The 20,602-nt window shown below is 36.0% G+C and overlaps 1 protein-coding gene across 4 annotated transcripts in view; it reads right to left on the bottom strand.

Annotated features, from left to right (window-relative positions):
• Window positions 1-20,602, bottom strand: part of arhgef12b (Rho guanine nucleotide exchange factor 12b) — a 139,525-nt gene that overhangs the window by 89,858 nt on the left and 29,065 nt on the right. For all 4 annotated transcript variants that reach the window (XM_089129900.1, XM_039662472.2, XM_089129901.1 and 1 more), the window contains exons 2-3: window positions 5,588-5,608; window positions 2,821-2,915 (exon numbers count right to left, since the gene is read on the bottom strand). In XM_089129900.1, coding sequence (XP_088986026.1) covers window positions 2,821-2,915; window positions 5,588-5,608 — 116 coding nt within the window. The remainder of the gene's footprint in view (window positions 1-2,820; window positions 2,916-5,587; window positions 5,609-20,602) is intronic.

The raw sequence follows: 20,602 nt of genomic DNA, 5'->3' as shown, positions 1-20,602 counted from the left end.
ATAGCTACCGCAACTCAGTGTATAAGTATAGTCTACTCCACAGACCTGAAACATATATCTATATTGAAATGTCTACTTGTAAATAGAACGATTCAAAACGAAAAAAAAAGTAACGCTCTCTGCTTATGAAATGAACTGTGAATTTCTCTCTGGCGCACGCACTATGCGAAGATCGCGCAGCATCGTCAACTTCATCTTTATTAATAAACAATTAAAATGTCTCCTTCCTATATTGGTTCTTTGTGACAGCTTTTTATTTTCGGCAGCGTCGCTGCTACCCTTAGGCTAAAGCGTTAAGTTACAAGCTCACCACCGCATCAAAAACATGATTGCGTGATAAAAACATGAAAAATACTACCTAAACATAGCCTAACTGTTTAGAAAAAAAACACACACAGAATGAATAGCCTAATGCGCATATGTCTTTTGTTTGAAATGGAAAAAATATAGCTAGACCTATCTAAAAAAAAAGGTTCGGCTATCAGTCGACTACGGCAAAATCTAACGAATCAGATTCGACTATGAAAATCCTTAGTCGAAAACAGCCCTAATGCTGAGTAAACGTAACATTTAACTCGGCATGTGTAAACTGAGTGAAGAGTAGTAGTGAAATGACAAATCAACTGTTGAAAAACTGAGAATGTTTAAAATAGTTCAGTCAAACATGAAAAGTGTCTTTTTCACATATTTCTAATTTCAAACCTGCTATAGATTTGAAAGGTTTGTGAATCTGTGGTGAAGGAGAAGATTTTTTTGTGAATTTAAATTTTAGTCCTTACACAAAGCTATCGTATGAGAGCAGGAAAGTCATGTAGACTTTATTAGTGATCATTTTTGTAAAAAAAATTTACAAGAAAAAGTTCTAATTCATTTTTAATGTATGGAAAAGTGTGTAAACATGTGACCATTTGTGACCACCTCATTTAAAATAAAACTACACTGAAACCGCACCACACACATCATTTGAGAAGTGTCATTTATATCATGATGGTAAAAATGTCAGTTTTCAAGAAGGGTGTAATGCTGGGCAAAACTGACACAACTGGGTCGTGTTCCATATGCATTTAAAATGTTAGAAATTTTAGCAAATATTTAACGTTACCTTTTATATGTTTCCAGTGTCATATTTCATTTATGCACTGAAAAGTTGAAAAGTTTGGGGTCGGTAAGGCTTTTTTTATAGTTTCTGAAAGTCTCTCATGATGGCTGTATTTCATTTGATACAGTAAAAACAGTACTATTGTGAAACTTTTTTTTTTTGTATTATTTAAAATCGCTGTTTTCAATATATATTTTAAATACGTTTTCAAATGTTTTTTACTCCCGTGATGGGAAATGCTGAATTTTCAGCAGCCAATAGGGCCATTCACACACACAGAACATGTTTGTGTGGTTAAAAAAAATAAATCAAAAAACGCAGCATATAATAAAAGTTGAACTTGAGCACCATGTTTTTAGAAAGATGTCATGCACAAGACCTGCAAAAGTTGCAAGACGTGAGTGCAACGGTTAAACAGGTCTGTCTAGCGTGTTTACATCGAAAAACAATGGAAAAGTAGTCCAGTGGAAAAGAAACACCCCTTCCTCCAGACTTCAGTGTCACATGATCCTTCAGAAATCTTTCTAATGTCAGGGCTCCAGGTTGATCTTTGAGAGCAGTGGTACCGGTGGCAAAGTTCTACATATGCATTTACATTTATTCATTTATCTGATGCTTGTATCCAAAGCGACTTACAATTGCTATATATGTCAGAGGTCGCACGCCTCTGGAGCAACTCTGGGTTAAGCGTCTTGCTCAGGGACACATTGGTGTCTAACAGTGGATTTGATAAAACGGTACAAATGCAAAAAACCTTAAAATACTGTAATTATGTTCCACTTGTCTGCATAAATATAATCCATTATATGAATATCCCGCCTTTCTTTCACAACACCACAGTTACAGCTAGTCTACAATAAATCCATGGTAAATGTTGGAGATTTGTGGATCGAAAAACCTTCTAACTGGATCGCTGTGGCACAATATTTATCCTGTTCTTCACAGCAGTTTTGTTGAGAAAGTATTAACTATTTTAAAATCATGAGGCGTTTGTGATTTGTATCGAAAATTAAAATTAAAATAAATTTTTTTTTTTGTTGCAAAATACAAGCATTTAGACGCAGAGCCCTGAACATACTGATGTCTTGTTTAATGTTTATTAACTGTGATACATTTTTCAGAATAGAAACAGCATTTATATTAACAATCGTACAGACCCCACACTTTTGAACGGTAGTGTGTGTTACAGATAAGCCAATAATATAATGTTTAATGACAGGTTTTATTGTTTATGGGTACACTACCCTTTAAGTGTTCCACTGAGTCACATTACTCATCGGTGGCCAAAAGTCAAAGTCAGTGTTAAACCTTTAAACAAGGTGCTACTCCAGCATTTAAATGATGATTGAGGTCCATGTGGTCCCTCTGATGTCACAGCTTGACATGTTCCTGCTGTAATTATCTTTACACAGACTGAGGCAGTCCAGCAGCACAAGTTGGGTCTGCATTCAATCTCTCAAACAATAAATCCACAGACATGCAAGTTCACTGCTCTTTAGAGCAATGTGCACTATATCTGCACAATATCCGAGCTGTCACAACCCAGATATATGCATTTCATTCGAAATAACCTGATTAACTTCGTCAGTTACTTTTAGCTTTCAAACAAAATAACTTGAAAACACTGAAACCTCTTGTTTTGCGCCACAAAATATTCTTGAAATGAAGAAAGCGAGACATTGTATAGTCTTTCAAGAGGAGGCAAACAGACGGGTTCTTACCTGTGGGGTCAAACTCATGCGAGGGGGGGACTGACGCCTTGTCGCTTTTGGGCTTTTTGTCTGGGGGATGGTCCTTGATGAGAATACTTCCTGTCCTGTGTGCGCACACACACACACACAAAAAAAAAAAAAAAAACGGGAGAAAGGGTCACCATCACCGCCACATCATGCTATTCTTATCCAGCAAAACACAAAAACTAGACAGGAAATTTGGATCCACTTACAAAAGGTCACACTCATGCCCCATGTCCAAAAACAGGCCCAGAGAGAGCAGACAAAACATTTCTGACCGACACAATGCAAACTACTGTTCACTGTGAATTCACCAATTACAAAAGAGCCATCATGTTGATGGTTTAGGATGGTTGCGTAGTCATCCATTAAGTGAATTTTGAGTTCTTTAAAGGGGATATTATTTATAGATGTCACTTCCCAAAGTGTTTTTTAGCATATTGTCCTGGTAAATTGAGAAAAAATTGTACTTTGCATTTATTTTAATAAAAAAACAACAACATTTTTTTGTCTTTATGACTGCAATTATTTAGCCGTTAAAAAAAAAATGTAAGAATAAAAATATGTAAGAATATTACTGTTTTACTGTATTGTTGAACAAATAAATGCAGCCCTGGTAAGCATAAGAGACTTCTTTTAAAATATTTTAAAAATCGTACCAAACTCCAAACTTAGCGTAATTCAGAGAATTCTTAGATTCAAATTATGAAACAATTTCCTCAAAAAAAAAAAAAAAAATGGTTGAAGACGATCCGGGGCCAGTTATAGTAATTTAAAATTAAAATAAAGTTTCTTTATTAGCATCGGTGGTTTCATGAAAAACTCACAGAACCTTTCCATTGGACAAATTCTTTATAGTGGAAAAATGTTCTTCAGACAATTAAAATGATTTTAACATGAAGAAAAATAACCTGTTGACTGAAAGATTGTTTGGGGAAGCCACAAAAAAAAACAAAAAAAAAAGCTATTCTATATCATTGATCCATATCACTCTCTTTTGGGACCTTTTTTAAGAGTGTATGTTAAGACTTTCTTAAAGGGATAGTTCAGCCAAAAATAAAAATTCTGTCATCATTTCCTCACCCTTATATTGTTCCAAACCTGTATAAGTTTCTTTCTTCTGTTGAAAACAAAAGAAGATATTTTGAAAGATGTAAATAACAAGACAGTTAGGGCCCTATGAAATCCGTTTTATTTTCTTCCCAAATTCCGTTTTTTCCTTTTTAATTTTTGGGAATTAGTTGTTTTTTTTTAACCTTGACTAATATTTTAGTTGTAAAAATAATGTTTTTAAAGTTAATGATTAAAATGTATTAAAAAAACAAATAAATTAGAAATGACTTTACATTTATTGAGGTAATACACAGACATTTACTCAGTAGCCTTTTCAGGATTAAATACTGCATGATGCAACATAACACTGCACTCTTCAAGTAACAACAAAATATGGTTATGAGCTTTAAACTGTCGAGTAATATAAATTATATTAGTTTATAAGTTTAAATAAAGTCACACTCTGTCTCTCACGGAGTTCGCTTTGCTTTTGTCCTTTTGCCGCCTCATAGACAGGCGCGGTGTGCACGTCGTGTGCGTGTGTGAGAGAGAAACGTGAGCGAGAGAGAGACGGAGGGAGAGCGGGGAAATACAACTGAAAGAATACGCTGCGTGTTTTAAATACTGTTAAAAACAGAAACGCAGTATGTGGCGGCGAATTAGTCTATGTGTGGGAAACACTGCATAATTCACGTGCGAACTGCTCGGCTCAGAACTGACGGCTTATAGCCGACGAAAGCAGAGCCGTGGAGAGCCGCTTTGCCATGCTTTCATTGTTTTGATTTCATCATTGGGGCTGAAATAACGGGTTGAGGGGTTTGTGTCGCCCAGATTTGCTTCCCCCGGTCTGCATTTTCACCAGACATACGTTCATCTCCCACACAAAAACAGAATTTCAAACCAAATATGGAAAATTCCACGAAATTCCGCATTAACACTAGATTCCGCGTTAATTAGCCAATTCCGCGATTTCGTTATCGCGGAAATCATAGGGCCCTACGTAACCCATTGACTCCCATAGTATTTTTTCTTTCCTACTCGAAAAGGAAGTCAGTGGATGCTCAACTGTCTGGTTATCGACATTTTTCAAAATATCTTCTTTTGTGTTCAACAGAAGAAACTCAAACAGGTTTGGAGCAACATGAGGGTGAAGGAAAGGCACATTTTTTTCATGAACTTTCTCTTTAAGAACTAGTTTGTTAACAAAGAGGTAATCAGACGTACTTTTCTAATTCAAATTGGACCGATATACCTTTTCATGTCACTGACTTTAGGACCAGCCTTACAAAAAAAATTTTTAAGAGTAGTCTAAGCAATTTAAGCAACCGGCAAATTTGAAATATGTTGTAATTCCTAGAATTGGGTGAGTTTTGCATTTTTTTAATTTGCATTTGATGAGTGTACACTTTGGATCCTGCTCGCAAGCAAATAAGCAAGCTAAAATGTTCGTTGTTAGTCCATGTTGACAAATGAGATCGCTTGAAAGCCTGAGTTAATGCTGTGAATCTGAGCGTTATTTCCATACTGTGTCACTGTGTTCGTATCAACAGCAGCATCAGTGTTGTGTCTAACCTCAACCTGCCCATATCGCTGTCTGCAGAAAACCGGCATTTGCTGTCTGTCTGGCTGCCGTGCTTCTCTCTGGGACTATGAGGGTGTTTCACTATATGAAAGAGCAACAGGAAGGAGGAACAGCACTCACCTGCTCGCTTTTTTGGGAAACCTGGAAGACAAAGAACATAAATTTAAAAAACAAAACAAAAAAAGGCTAATAGAAATTAGACAATAGCAATTTGTTTTTTAATTTGATTTTTTTTTTTATGTCAGTAAGATCATACTTTTTATAATGAAAAAAAGTCTCCATGGCTGAATTTATTTAATCAAAAATAAATACAGTAAAAATGTTTAAAAAAATCTTAGTTTAAAACAACGGTTTTCCATTTTAACATTTTAAAATGTAATTTATTCCAGTGATGCAAAGCTGAACTTTCAGCATCATTACTCCAGTCTTCAGTGTCACATGATCCTTTATAATATAATGATTTAGTGAAACATTTCTTATTATTATCAATGTTGAAAACAGTTGTGCTGTATTTTTTTTTCCAGGATTTTATAGATGAATAGAAAATATACATTTGAAATAGAAATCTTTTGTGACAATGTAAATGTATTTGTCACTTTTGATCAATTGAATGCATCATTGCTGAACACAAGAAAAAGAAAAATCTTACTGACCCCAAACTTTTAAAAGGTAGTGTACATGTGTGATATAAACATTAACATTATTTTAAGATAAAATTCAACAATTTCTAAAGACGTCAAAAGAGCCCATCATCCAAATCTCTACAATATTTCTACACACTTTAATATAAAAGTTAATTTTAAATAATTAATTTACTAAAGAATTAGTAGAATTAGCTAAATTATATTATGCAATCACCTACTCCACCTCCCTTCTATGTATTATAGGTCATTTTATTAATATATTATAAATGATTAAGTAAAAGTAAGAGATGAACAAAATAACCAACTACATCATGGTGTGTGACAGTTAAATTATGTAAAGTGCAAATAACAATATAGCTATTCCTACTACATAACCAATTACTATTTACTGATATTCTAGAGAGTTATAATCTAGTAGCACAGATAAACAGTCCAGTGGAATCTCTACTGGTTGACACTGCCTCAGCAAACACCACTAATGACCGTTTCCAGACATATACAAACAAGCCCATAGAGGCCATGCATTATTATTTTCATCATTCTTACATCATTATTTTTGTCTTTCTCTCCTTTATGTCACCGTTATGTTGTAACTGGCTATATACTATTGGTGGTGTTGCGTAATGCATTTATGTTTGACTTTCCATCACCCTAAACTTTCCCCTGCCGGTTGTGCAGCCCATTTTTTTTTGTTTGGTGTGTCTTACAAATGGCTCCATTTACTGTACAATGATCAGATTCAGCTGTAAGTATTTCCTTCAGTTCCCACACTTTAGTCTGCTATGAGAAAGCTCAAGACTAAAGGCTCATCTTCTAAATAATAAAGGATACAGATTGTAAATCTTATCCACCTTTTTGTGCACCCATTCTATTTCCCATGATTCATAGCGGGTTCAACTGACTAAACGATTTTCTACTTCCTGTTGAAGTATTTGTTTACATAGAATGTTAGCAGTCTAGTCCAGACATTAGAAAAATATCAGTCTACACATGCATTTTATATTTAATGTGAGCGAAATACACAACACAACAAATCTTTAACTTTTAGGTGGCAAAATATTTTTCAGTAATTCTATGAATTACACTGCACAAAACAAAAGTAACAGCCTACTAACCGGACGAAGAAGGGTCGGCCTCCACAGAACATAAAATATTATTTTTATTTTATTTTTCGTATTCGCATTTATGAGGAAAAAAAACAACGTTACAATGTGACAGTTCTCCATTACGGACATGACCACTTTGAAAGCAACTTTAAAACTTTCACAGAGATCTTAAAGAGAAACCACAACGCCTTTCTTTTAAAGTGAATTTCATTTTTATTTATTGTATCTTAATTTCAATCAATTTTCATCAAACAATTGCTTGGTTTAACCCCTTAACTGTCACCTCCCCGGTACCGGGACGCCTAATCTAATAGAAATAGATATTCTCCCCCTTTTTTGTGTTACAAATTATGTAGGAAGAGTAATTGATGAATTTATGACAAGAGTACATCTCAAAAAATCTGCATCATAACAGGAGGTCTGACCTGTCCACAAAAAGTCGATGCACCCACTTTTAATCATTGAAACTTCTGTTTTTATGCTAAAAGTTCATAATAAAACATATAATCTATTATTTTTCAATAAAAAATTATAGTATAATATTATCCTAATATTATATATATATATATATATATATATATATTATCCTCTAAAATATAATATTTTTTATCGCCTTTTTTATTATATCACATATTTTAGTAGTTATCAAAAATTTAGATATCATTTGAAAGCTTATAAACTCAGAATCCATCCTGTGTAAACAGTTTTATAATTGAATGTTGCGTTACCATAGAAACGGTACTTATTTTATCAGGCTACTCCCCTTTTGGGCATCATTATATTTCATAATTTGTGATCTCTAATTTTGACAAAACACATATTGTCTGAAAGGTCTCAAGGTATTGTCAAGAAGAGTCTCAAGGTTCCAAATTTTGTGACAAATTTGCTATTTGGACAGAAATTTATTAATTTTTTAAGGTAGAATGTAAACAACTAAATTCAATGGAATTCAATGGCACCCGGTGGCTATTTTTGGTACTACGCCTAGACAAAATCTCATGGGAACTTCAATTTTTGTGATAGCAACTTCAAATTTGGAACAAAACTTGGTTATATTTATGGCTTTGATTTTATAGTAATTTTAGAGTAAAAAATATATTATAAAATATATGTTTTATATCAAATAAAAAATATATAGTACAGTATATTTGATTTACTGTGAATTTAAACTTCCATAACTTTTTCATACTTTCTTTTTTTGAAGTGTTTTCATTTCAGCAATAATCTGCTAAGTGTTTTCTTTAAAACAAGACCAAACTTGTATTCTCAAAGTATTCATGAATTACAACCATTTAAATGTGAATAGTGCATTTTAACCCCCATTCTCAAAAAAGGTGGGTGACAGGTAAGGGGTTAATAAATAAGAAGTAAATATAGTAGAAAATAGATCACCATGACGGAGGCACCGGCACGCAAACTGGACTCTGGTCTCATAAATGAACCAAAACCCGGCGTATAATGTAGGCCTACTTGCCTCACAGGCCTGGGAAATATATAGACTATGCATCTTTGAAAGCAGAGGTAGACGTAGGAGTCAAAGGGCTAACAAGCCTTAAGCTGGTTAAGCTGGAATAATGGGTTATTCTGCAGCAGTCAGGGTGATAGAAACTGTCGGATGTTTGTGTATTGCTGGATTAGGGAGATTGTGATGTCATGCATCAGCTATCATTTGGAAGTTATGAAGAAAAGAAAAAAGTTCATTTTGTTTTTATCTGTGATTTAATAAAAAAGAATGTGATCAGATCACATTTGATGAATATTTTATTCGATTAAGTTTAGAGATGTGGGGATGACACAATCTGAAACACAAAGCAAAAATGCATAGACCACTGTCTATGGCATAGACCAGATACGAACTGGAAATTGGCAATCGGAGTCGTCGTTATGGCAGCGTGCATTGTTTAGAGCAGAATAAGGTGGATAACCAAACAGTCAATTTGTGATGTTGACTTGTTTAAGGGTTAACAAACTTTATGATACCAAGGACCTCCAAATAAAATGATCAACTGTCAACTGAGGGATGGTTGAGTGGAAAATAAATAAACAACTGGCTTTCATTATTGTTATTGCACTAAAGCCAAAGTCAATTATTAAAATATTATACATTATTAAATAGTATATATTTATATGTGTGTGCGTGGATACAGTTCTGCAAACATGCATATATACAGCATATATATATATATATATATATATATATATATATATATATATATATATATATATATATATATACTGTATATGTATGGGGCTCTTGAATAAAATAATTGTGATTCATCTAATGATTTATAACCAGTATTTAGAAAGCAGCATGAAAGAGTAATAATATCAAATGTGATAACTTAAGATGTAAACTAGATCTTAAATGTAATATAATAACAGTAACTTTGATATAGGTCTCCACAATTTGGGGAAATATTCTAATTACAAATTGTTTCTGATTACTTTTTTTGTTTGCCTTTTTTAAAAGCTCCAAGTTTACTGTGTTTTTTTCTTTGAAGAGCTGCACGAACTGGTCGAAATATTGTCTCCAGTGAAAAACAACCAAATGCATACATTTTGAAGCACCGCTACAACCATACACATTCAGACAGAATGGTTGCTTCATCAAATCTTGCACTTTTTTTTAAACGTCCCACCATGAGAGTTGATTAAGGCGTCACGTAAAGGTAAAAACGTGTCTGTTGTTAAGTAAATTCCCCCTAATGTCTCAAAACAAATGTAAAAGTCTCATTCAAGAACAATTCATTGACTACTTGATTTCAAAAGTATGTTGTTTTGTACTTCAATTCAAAAAGCAGCCTGAACACGTTAAGCTGGTGTGACCTGGTTTTTCCAGCAGGGATTTCTGCCCTTGACCACAGAGCGGAAAAGACATTGGTGTTGTGTACAGTAAGGCTTTCATCTAACACAAGTATGCATGTTTCCACGGACATTAGATCCGCCATTCTCATGAGTCACATGTATTTTTGAGTCTGTGCGTCATCCTTTAACATGGCAGAGTAGATCATAGAGATAAACTCTGCAGCCGAACACACGAGAGCGGCCGTATCTCATCGGCGAGCGGACCTCTCTTTGGGAAGGAGCCTCTTTACAGAAATAGCTCAGACATCTTGTCCACCCTCCCTCTCAGCTCCTTCCGCGGGTGTTTTTTGTTTTTGCTGCTGTTCCTTCCCCTCCACAATGGAGCTCCGCACGGGAACAATAGCCTTCACGTCAGAGCCGGCCCACTACACAGCAGCCCTGTGGGCCTGATTCCCGGAAACAGAAAGGGCTTCTGGCAGGGTCCCCTGTTTCCTGAATGTGTGAATGAGGGAGGGAGGGGGAAGGGGGCGTTTGGGGTGGCTAAGAGTGAAGGCAGGGGGCAGGACTGGGCCAAAATAAAAATTTCTCAGGGCTTCGCTCCCTCACGCTTCCTACTTCTCCCTCTTTTCCAAGGCACAGTGCTCTCTTCCTATGGAAAACGGTCTTTAAGCTTTCGGTGGTTAAAAAACTAAATTTGCAGCTTAAAAATTCTCAAGCGCTGCCGATCCAGGCCACAACAATCAAAGCGGAGATCAACTGAGAACATCAATCCTCAAGGAAATCAAGGAGATTTTAAAAAAATAAATAAAAATATGGACTCGAGAGAAAAGAGATCGAAAATCTGATTCACTCTGGCCTCTTTTTTTTTTCAGTGAACAACTGTAATTATCTTGTGAGCTTTTGTGGAAACAGGAAAAGCCTCATAATCCAGTTCACAAGAGATTAGAGAGAGGAAAAGAGAGAATTAATGTCATGGTACTTTGGTTACTTTTCTTACTGAACTGTCGGAGTGATTCAGACTGAAGCACAAACCGAATCAAACCAACTGATTTGTTAACCTGTTTCGCTGTTTCGTTATAAAGGAACCAACCCGAAAAGTGATTCATTCATGTTTGGGCATTGCTGGTTCTGAATCTAAACATTTGTAAGAAAAATCCAAACAGATCCTGCGAAAAATTCGTACGAATTTTACGAGGTGGCTAATTCGTAACAATTCATACGACCTCACTCGTACGAATTAGAACGTTTTTTGCTAAATTGTACATATTTTACGAGTTCGTATGAATTTGTACGAATGACCAAGCCGTGACCAAGGGCTGGGCGATATGGCCTAAAAATAAAATCTCCGATTTTATTTTTTTTAATTCGATTTACTTTTTTTTTACGATTCTCCCGCAAACCACACACACACAGAGTGAGTGCATTACCGCCCACGCTCAGCCATCAAATCTAGTCCCGCGCCGCACTTTATTGCGCTGGCAGTGCACGTCTCTTAAGGGCCTGGCCCGACCCGAGGATAGAGACGGAAAATATCGGCCCGACTCGCTCGGGCAGAATAAGCTCTAGTTCACGCCTACGCTAAGGAACAAACTTCCCACTCTCACCGGTAGCCATGTTGTCGCTTGCTGTATGCTGTTGCCGTTTCGTGTGTGCTATGATGTTGTTGTTGTCGCTTGCCATACTGCTACGTGAGTGAAACTAACACTACGGAAACTCCGGGGAGCCAAAAATGTGACATTACACAAAAATTCGATTTACTTATTTTTAAAAAAATTGGAATTAATTGAGTGAATCGATTTTTCGCCCAGGCCTACCCTAACCCCGCCCCTAAACCTACCCATCACATGTGTTTAGACAAATTCATACAAATTAGCCACATTTTAATCACTCGTACAAATTCATATGAATTAGTCGTGAGATAGCGTTGTAAAATAAGACATGATTATTGAAAAATGGTTGACTTGGTAATCTCTTTCAGTATTTTTTTTTTACTTGCACTCCAGCCGAAAAACTCTGCCTTCGACGATATGACAAAATACTATTAAAAATGATATTTGTTGGTATCGACAAACAACAGACTCAACAGCAGGGCTGAATCCACAGAAGATATTTCTACAGAGCCACAGATGTCGCAGTGTGCAGAAACTGACATCACCGAGACAAATGTCATAATAGACATCAATTGTCATTGACGTCATAGTCAATGATAATTATCAGTGAATAAATTAAATTCGGTCTTTTCCTCACACAAAGCTATCAAGTTACTTAAAGACGTGATGTAACGAAGTAGAGACAAATTACTTCTTATTAATGTTAACATACAATTCACCAGTTGTTGATTGGATGGAAGCAGATCTAAATGAGAGTTTAAAGACGATTGTAAGAAAGGTTTATAATAAGAATTGGAGAAGTCCGGCATACGTCGCCAAGGAGAAGTCTGTCATTTCACCGGAAAAACAAAAAAGGAAACATTACTATCAGTTCATGCATTCGAACCCATGAACTTGGTGTGGATAGTGCCATTGTTTGAACAACTGGAATGCAGAACACATGAAAGGATGAATTGTTCGCAATAAGATCATAAATATGCATTTAGGAAATAGGGTCAGTTTCCATTTCGTGCCAACTTTAAGTTCTGGAATATACGGCCCTAACTATTTTAATGGTGCTTTTTTTGTTTTTGGAAGGCAGTCGACTTTGAGTATCTGGAAAAGAGAAGCTTGGACATTCTGGAAAGTTGTTTGAAACAACACAAGTGTCAATAAAGGATGACAAAGTACATTTTTGTGTTAACTATACCTGTTCAGTACAAGTTACTCCTGTATAAATCCATTTTAGATTAACTAAAACTACAGAGCTACATGGATTTGATTCAAAAGATCAATCAATTAAACTATTACTGATGACATTTCAGTCAAACAAGAGACGGTTCCCAGGCCACGTCTCTCAAAGGCAACATTAGCATGCTGATTTACAAGCAGCAGTGTTAATGACTCTACAATAGCAGCAGATCTGTAATATGATGCCATTGTAACAGAGGGAATAATGATTAAGCTAAGCTGCTCAGAAAACATTTAGCACCTACTTTTCCTGGATGAATGAGCCATTTGTGGGTTTTTGGTAGTATTTGAAATGATTTTGAGCGTCATTGCCTCACTGAGCTTTTAGGCTTATTTGTGCAAGACTGGACTTAACCAAACATGATGTATACATTGTCCATTTGTTTATTGTCTTCGTTGTTTCCATCCATTTTGTGTGTGACACTTATCTTGAACCCTATAGGCTGGCAAGTCTTAAAATATGTATGATCACAGCAGAACATGCCTAAAGCCTGATAGTAACAGCGGCCACACCTTCTGTCCTATTGCCCTCTTTCACTCTCTCAAAGTGCTTGAAGGATGGGGTCTCATCTCCAGCACAACCTCTCCTTCTGCCCCAATAAACCCGATGAGAGCGACAGAACGAGTGTGCTCGGGGACGCACATTTCTTCACGCTAGACTGTCTCTTCACGTTTTATTATGATTAGGATGAGCTGGTGGGGGGAGGAGAGAGGGTGAGAGGAACATGCATTCGTTGAAACTTGACGGAATCCTGTTCTCTCAATTCCTCAGAAGATCGAAACACAACAGTACAGTACAAACATGAACCAACATTATACACACAGGGGGAAAAAAAACAATCCCAGCAACACAAACAGAGCTGCCATGATCAGGAAATTTGGTGCTGATGAGGAATCGTCAGACTTGTACTATTAATAATAAATTGAGTATAATTTAATAGATCATCATTTTGATGAACACATATCAATTCTTAAATACCAAGAATTTATCACTATCTATCCTGTTTTCAGTTGATGATTAGGTGTAGCACGCCTCCCATCCAATAATCGCAAGCTTTATGCTTTGATTTTTTTTAAAAAATTACAAATATCATGCAGAACAGTCTTTATAATAATAATAATAATATAACAATGTAAATATATGAAAAAAAATAAGCATTTATACTGAGATGTTTTGGGCCAAACTCGAAATATTTTGTACGGTCAAAAATTTGCTACAAACAGCATTAATCCATCAAATTTAAATGTTTATTTATTGGCAAGATTCTCTATATCATTTTTTTTTCAAACTTTTTAAATGGCAAGGCACCAAAAAAAATCCTCTTTTGAGGCCACATTATTAGGCTTTAATGTAAAATATATTGTATGAAAAAAATGAAGCATTTTGCTTTTTGTCTTTTTTTCAACATCCCTAAAACCCACACACAAATTTATTCAAACTGACATTTGTAAGTGAGGTATTTTGAGTTTGCACGCTACACCTGTGGTGGGTGTGTAATTGTAAATGACTTTTGTTAACGTGCTGTGCACATCATCTGTGCACATCACCCAAGCTACTCTTCATTATACATGTTGATGTTTTATTTCTTGCTATACATTTGCGTTGCCTCTCGCATTGATCTATGGTCCACAACCATTATAATAATCCTGATTTGCCTCACATCCTTCTATTTAGGAAACGTGTAACCGTAGTCACCGATTCTAAAACTATAGCAACACTAACTCTATAGAGGTTGACCAGAACACTGCTATTATTTCTCATTTACTAGGTTACAATCGAATGATTTTCAAATGAATGTCTATCTACACCGTTAAATGTCCGAGTGATTCCGTGTGTATGTACGCGACGTTAAATGTCCGAGCGAAACTAAGCAAAACGTAGATCAACATCTGGGGAGTGATATTTTTTTTCCTAGGATCAGTGGCGGTTCTACTTTGAATTACACCCAGGGCGAGACCCCCTTCGAAATAACGACCTCGAGCACGCAAAAGACGCGATACGTGAACTGATCAGGAGATTCCCTTGACATCGCTTCTGCGCACGGCACCTTCTCAGCAAGCAGGGCGCCATTGCCAATAATTGAATCGAAATGATAAAAAATAGAAAAACTTCGCGGCACAGAGTATTTTTTTAACTGCTCGTGCCGCCCCCCATGTGACATGAAGAAATGCCGCCCCGGGCGACTGCCCGGTTCGCCCGTGCCTAGAACCGCTACTGCCTAGGATGGTGGGGGAAGACTCATAAATGTTAATAACCCCAGTGACGGACGGGGTTAATAACGTTTACATTTAAGGACGGGGTTGTTGTCATATATTTATATATACAGTAATGTAACGTTAAAGGGCACCTATTATGCCCCTTTTTACAAGATGTAATATTGGTCTCGGGTGTCCCCAGAATGTATTTGTGAAGTTTCAGCTCAAAATACCCCATAGTTAATTTATTATAACCATTTGAAAATGTCATTTTGGGGCCTGTTTAAAAATGAGCTGTTTTGGTGTATACAACCTTAAATGCAAATGGCTGCATATCCCCACCCTGCCTTTGGATGAGTGCGTAACTTGATACCTGGCAGTCGGTCTAAGCAGAAGTGCTGAGAGTGAGAGATGTGCTGTTTTGAATGTCATTCAGCATACGTTTGAATCGCAATATAAAAAAATAGTACGAAGAGACTCCGGCAGTATAAACACAAATGAGAATGGACCAGTACGTCTCGGTATGGTTATTTGATACATTTATGTACTTATAGAGTTGTAATCGCGTCCCCTTTGCAAGTATGGATGTGCGACACACACAAACACTGACGCTGGCGCAATTTTTTGAAACTACATACACATTCTGTGATAAAGTTTGCTACGTACAAGCGAAATTACATTAATGTGAGGGACCTGTTGCGTCATGTTTACTTGTCATACAGGTGCTTCTGTGGCAAATGTGAGAAGATGGCTAACTTACAGAACAAGAACATATATGCAGTTTTTAATACACTATCTTTAAATATATATATTTATAAACGTGTGGTTACACACTATACAAACCAGGTTTAAATTATATACACAGACATCCTACGAGCTACGACGACAACAACTTTAGATGCATTTGTTGTTGAATTAGCTGACATCGACTGAAAAGACTATTTGCTCAAAAATCATAAAATACATTTACTGTTACTGGAGGTGTCGATGGATCGCAAACAGTAGATGGCGATCCACACTTGAGGATTAACTTTTAAGCCACAACAACAGGATTAACCCACGACAGAACATTTATGTTTCCAAGAGACATTACCGGCTGTCGTTGAAACAATGGAGGATGGTGTGTACAGATCACCGAGGGCGGCGTCTATGCCACAACCACACTGTCAATCAAACCCCTTGCTCAATTCTACGTCACAAAGAGCTGAATCTTAGAAGAACAGCTCATTCTGAGACAGTGCATTTGATTTATTGAGATTGTAAAAAAAAAACACTGGGTGGATTATCATTTTTTTTTATCATTTTGCTCATGTTCAAACACCATGTAAAAGTGAATTTTGCATAATAGGTGCCCTTTAAGTCAACAGCGTTGATAAACACGCTGAAAAGCGATTATGTGTGTTGATAGCACGGCAAAAATGGAAATCCGAATATGCGTGTCGAACATACATACACCATCTCATGAGATCAGTCTGTCGTGTCTGTTCTCTCTGTGCGCCATTTTATTTTTTTTGTGCGGCGCGACATCAGAAGTGTTCAGTCGCACGTGCGCACCTTACAGGCAACATTGGTTACAAGCTCCAATATGAATGGCTGACTTCTCCACAGTTGAAAATGTAGGATCTGGAAGCAAAAGCCCACTGTGGTTGTTGTTTAATATGTCAGCTTCCTGTCTTTAGTGGGTGGAGCTTGACCAAAATGCTGCAGAGTGGACAAAATTTCATGAAGATAATTAAACGTCTACACAGCACTATTCAATCATTATATTAAAGTGACTCCAAAATAGTTTGTTTAGCTTAAACACGAAACATTCTCGTTCTCTTTTGATTCTGCTCTGAAGAAGCTCAGATGATTATAGAATTTCATAAACTTACAATGGGCAAGGGAACGTCTAATAGGCATGATACTGACTGTTTGTGAATGCAGATGTGCGTTCACGGCAGATGTTTGAGAACTGAACTGTGATTAAGGGGAGACTCCAGTGCTTTTTTCTGTCTAGTTCCTTTGTTACCATTGTCAACAACACATGCAAATGCTGCTGTCTGTTACTAAAACACGTCCAAAGAAATAGACTTTAAACAATAGCAAAGATATTTTAAATAAACACAATGGACAGCCCATAGAGGGTGAAGCTGAGATAATACATTTCAAGAAACCTTTGGGGAAACTCTAACTGCAGAATACTAATGTTCATCCATTATGACAGTGTGAAGACAGAGACGAGTGTGAAGCTGAATATGGAGCGGCACTTCAACATTCTCATGGTTTAAAGAAGCAGAATGAGAATAATCAAACTCTACGAACTTATTCAATCAAAGTTCCAAAAAGTCTCATTCTTAGCAAAAGCCTGAACAATCAAAGTTCCCAAAATAACTTGCACAGATTACAATTTCTGTATAGCTATCAAATCAAATCAGGCATGCAAACTCACAAAGGGTTAAAAAAAAAGATCTGAGGAAATACTTACATTTCATACAAATACATACATTTCGGTTATTTTATTTTATTTTTTCATAATTTTTAATAATATTAAAGTTAATAATCAACATTGTTTAAGGTCATATTTGTAATATAACAATAAATGCATTCAGAAACAGGATTGCCAGGATCACTAGCCGCTAACACTTCAGGTCTACACGAATCGCAGGTGAACAAATTTGGCTAATTTTTTATTTATTTTTTTGGCTATTTTTTTTTTTTTTTTGCTAATTCAATTCAGGAAAATTCATTGTCATTCAATTTTCAAGCTGGTAGCTACATTATAATTTATTATATAATTTGAATATAATTCAAACATGTTTTATTTGTACACGTTGACAAAGCTAAAATTATTTAGCTATGTCAAATTATTTAGAACCAAACCAAAATTATAGAACCAAAAATATTATTTATAATTAAAGAACCAAATTATTTAGAACCATTCCAAATTTTCAAGAAGCGTGAATTCAATAAGACACACATTACGATTCCGCTTATGGCTTCCCTGTGTGCACATTTTAATGTGATAAATAACTCAATTTGGCACTTGTGCAGCGTTTTCTATGCTCTGCACACTTCCAAAGTGTGTGAACAAAAATAAGCTGCTCATTTAGTACGCAAACACTGAATTGACTTCTCTTTTTGTGCTTGAATGGACAATTACACACAATTACATGATGTTAAAAAATCCTTGTAAATGTTACGTTTTGTCTTAAGTGAATGTAAACAGGTGAGAAAGAAAATGCATATTGGTCTGTGCATTCGGTCTTAATGACAGCAGCCTTTTAATCAATAATATGTTAGTCTTTCATGTTAATCATTGAGCAAAAAAAGAAAATCACTCACTGATCTTAACTTTTGTAACTTTAATAAGGATTAATCTTCTACATTAAAAAGAAAACTATGCAGTATTTATACATTTTTTTATACATTTCTGTACCTGAAATGGTTCAGGTGTATTTATTTGTGCTACTGCTAATTTGTTTATTTGTTATTTTATTACCAACTCAGTGTTTACTTTTCTTTAATGATTTCATGCATGAAATACAGATGCAACGAAATGAAAATTCTGGATGCACTACTTGGCCGAAAACCTTTCTTAAATTAGCTTTTTTGTGTGTATAATATTAATATGACTTTTTAATTAAATTCAATATTTTTATGGAATCCGATTTTAACAAATAAGCCAATAAAATAAAATAACACTTTTATTTAAAGTAACACACCAAATTGGACAGAAAACAGAAAATATATCCAAATAATATTAAATATCAATATATTATAATACAATAAATTAAGTTATATGCAACGTTCATATTTAACAGATAAATTTTAAAAAATAAGCCAATTATCAAAATATTACTGTTTATAACACTTATATAAGTGATCACATTTAGAAAAATATTTTATTTAATGTAATTTTAACTAAAAATTATGCGTTTTCTCAGTTTCCCCCATTAAATACAGTCATGCAGCAGCACTTTTGCCACTCAGTCCAGATGAGAGAGCGTTGTCTGGTGGGAAAGTGACGTTAACGCATACCCTCATATAGACACATCTTTGACGCTTTCCACAGAGTGCTTATACAGATACTAAAAGGGAGCATTTTACAGCAAGCATCCCTAATATATAGCCGATAGACGCCTACTTTCAAACATTTTCGAGTGTATCTATGTATGCGCTTGGTGAAGAGAGCGCTTGGTGAACATTTAAAACATGTTTCTGAAGCGTTAATCATTGTAACCAATCACAGACAAATCTTTTGACCACGTGAACACAATGGCCAATCAGAGACGTATGTTGAGTGTGTAAACACAATGGCCAATCAGAGGTGTTGAAGAATCCATTGTTCAACAGCACTCAAAATGCTAGAGGGAAATGCTGGCAATGGCATCACATTTTTAAAATGTCAGTAGCGAAGTTGGTACTTTAGACAACACCAATTCGAAGTTGTGCATCTTTGAAATCAACCTGCATTTACATAAAAAGATGATCAAGTCTAATGGTAGGTCAGAGGTCAAAGAATCTGGTGGAGCACAAGCCCATGCAAACAGCTGATTCCCCAGCTGCCCATCGGCTGCATAGCAGTGCAGTCCCAGACATGAGATTCTGCCTGCAGACAACAGCATTTCTACTCTGATCACGAACCCACTCCACTCACACGATACCTCACTTTAATCATTTCAAAAATGAGTGCAAAAATGGCTCCGGGGCTCTAAAACAAACATGATTTACACTTCAGAAGCTACAGTTTGGTCACAGCAGTGTGAGAGAGATTGATAAGGTTGCGCGAGTGTAGAAAGCTCAAGGAGTTCATGACAGATGCGGCTGCTTCCTCAGGTCAATCCCTTCAAACCTCAATCAATTCCACAATTGACGGTGTAAATGCATGAAACACGCTTGACATGAGTCAAGACTTGCTGTGTGCCACTCTACATGTCAGCCCCAGGCTATTGTAAATCATTGAAAACTAATGAGATTAACGTATACTAAGACCATATCATGACATGTAATTTAAATCATTACTACCAAATGTGGATGTTTTTCCACTAAGAAACGAACATTGTTATTATGTTTTGATTGATACTGTGAAGCTGCTTTGATGCAATCTATATTGTGAAAAGCGCTATATAAATATACTTGTCTTGACATACTGGCAAGTAGTGTTGTCAAAAAACTCGGTACTTCGGTACCAAGTCGGTACTTTTCTAGGTACCGAGTACCAGGTTAATCCAGTTCTGTTCTAGACGCGATGTCTGAAACGTGCACAGTTGCGTCCTCTTTATAACGCTGATATGGCTCTCTCTCTGAATCCACTTGTTGAAACGAAAGGAGGAAAGAGCCACATATTGAAATATTTTGGATTAGGCTAATGTCACGTTGCCATAAGAGGCCGATTACATGCAAATTCGCAATTTTAAATATAGGCGCGATTCAATCGCGCTCATAATAAAAACTCGTTGGCGTTGCATAGCAACGACAGACGCCGCGTGAGAGCAAGCGCTTTGGAAAGAATAAGCACGCGCAAAAATATAATTAAAAAACACGCGCGACATGTGAACGGCC

This window comes from Pimephales promelas, chromosome 4, assembly GCF_988280905.1.
Source record: "Pimephales promelas chromosome 4, fPimPro1.hap1.1, whole genome shotgun sequence".
Taxonomy (NCBI): domain Eukaryota; kingdom Metazoa; phylum Chordata; class Actinopteri; order Cypriniformes; family Leuciscidae; genus Pimephales; species Pimephales promelas.
This window is presented reverse-complemented; position numbering and strand designations above follow the sequence as displayed.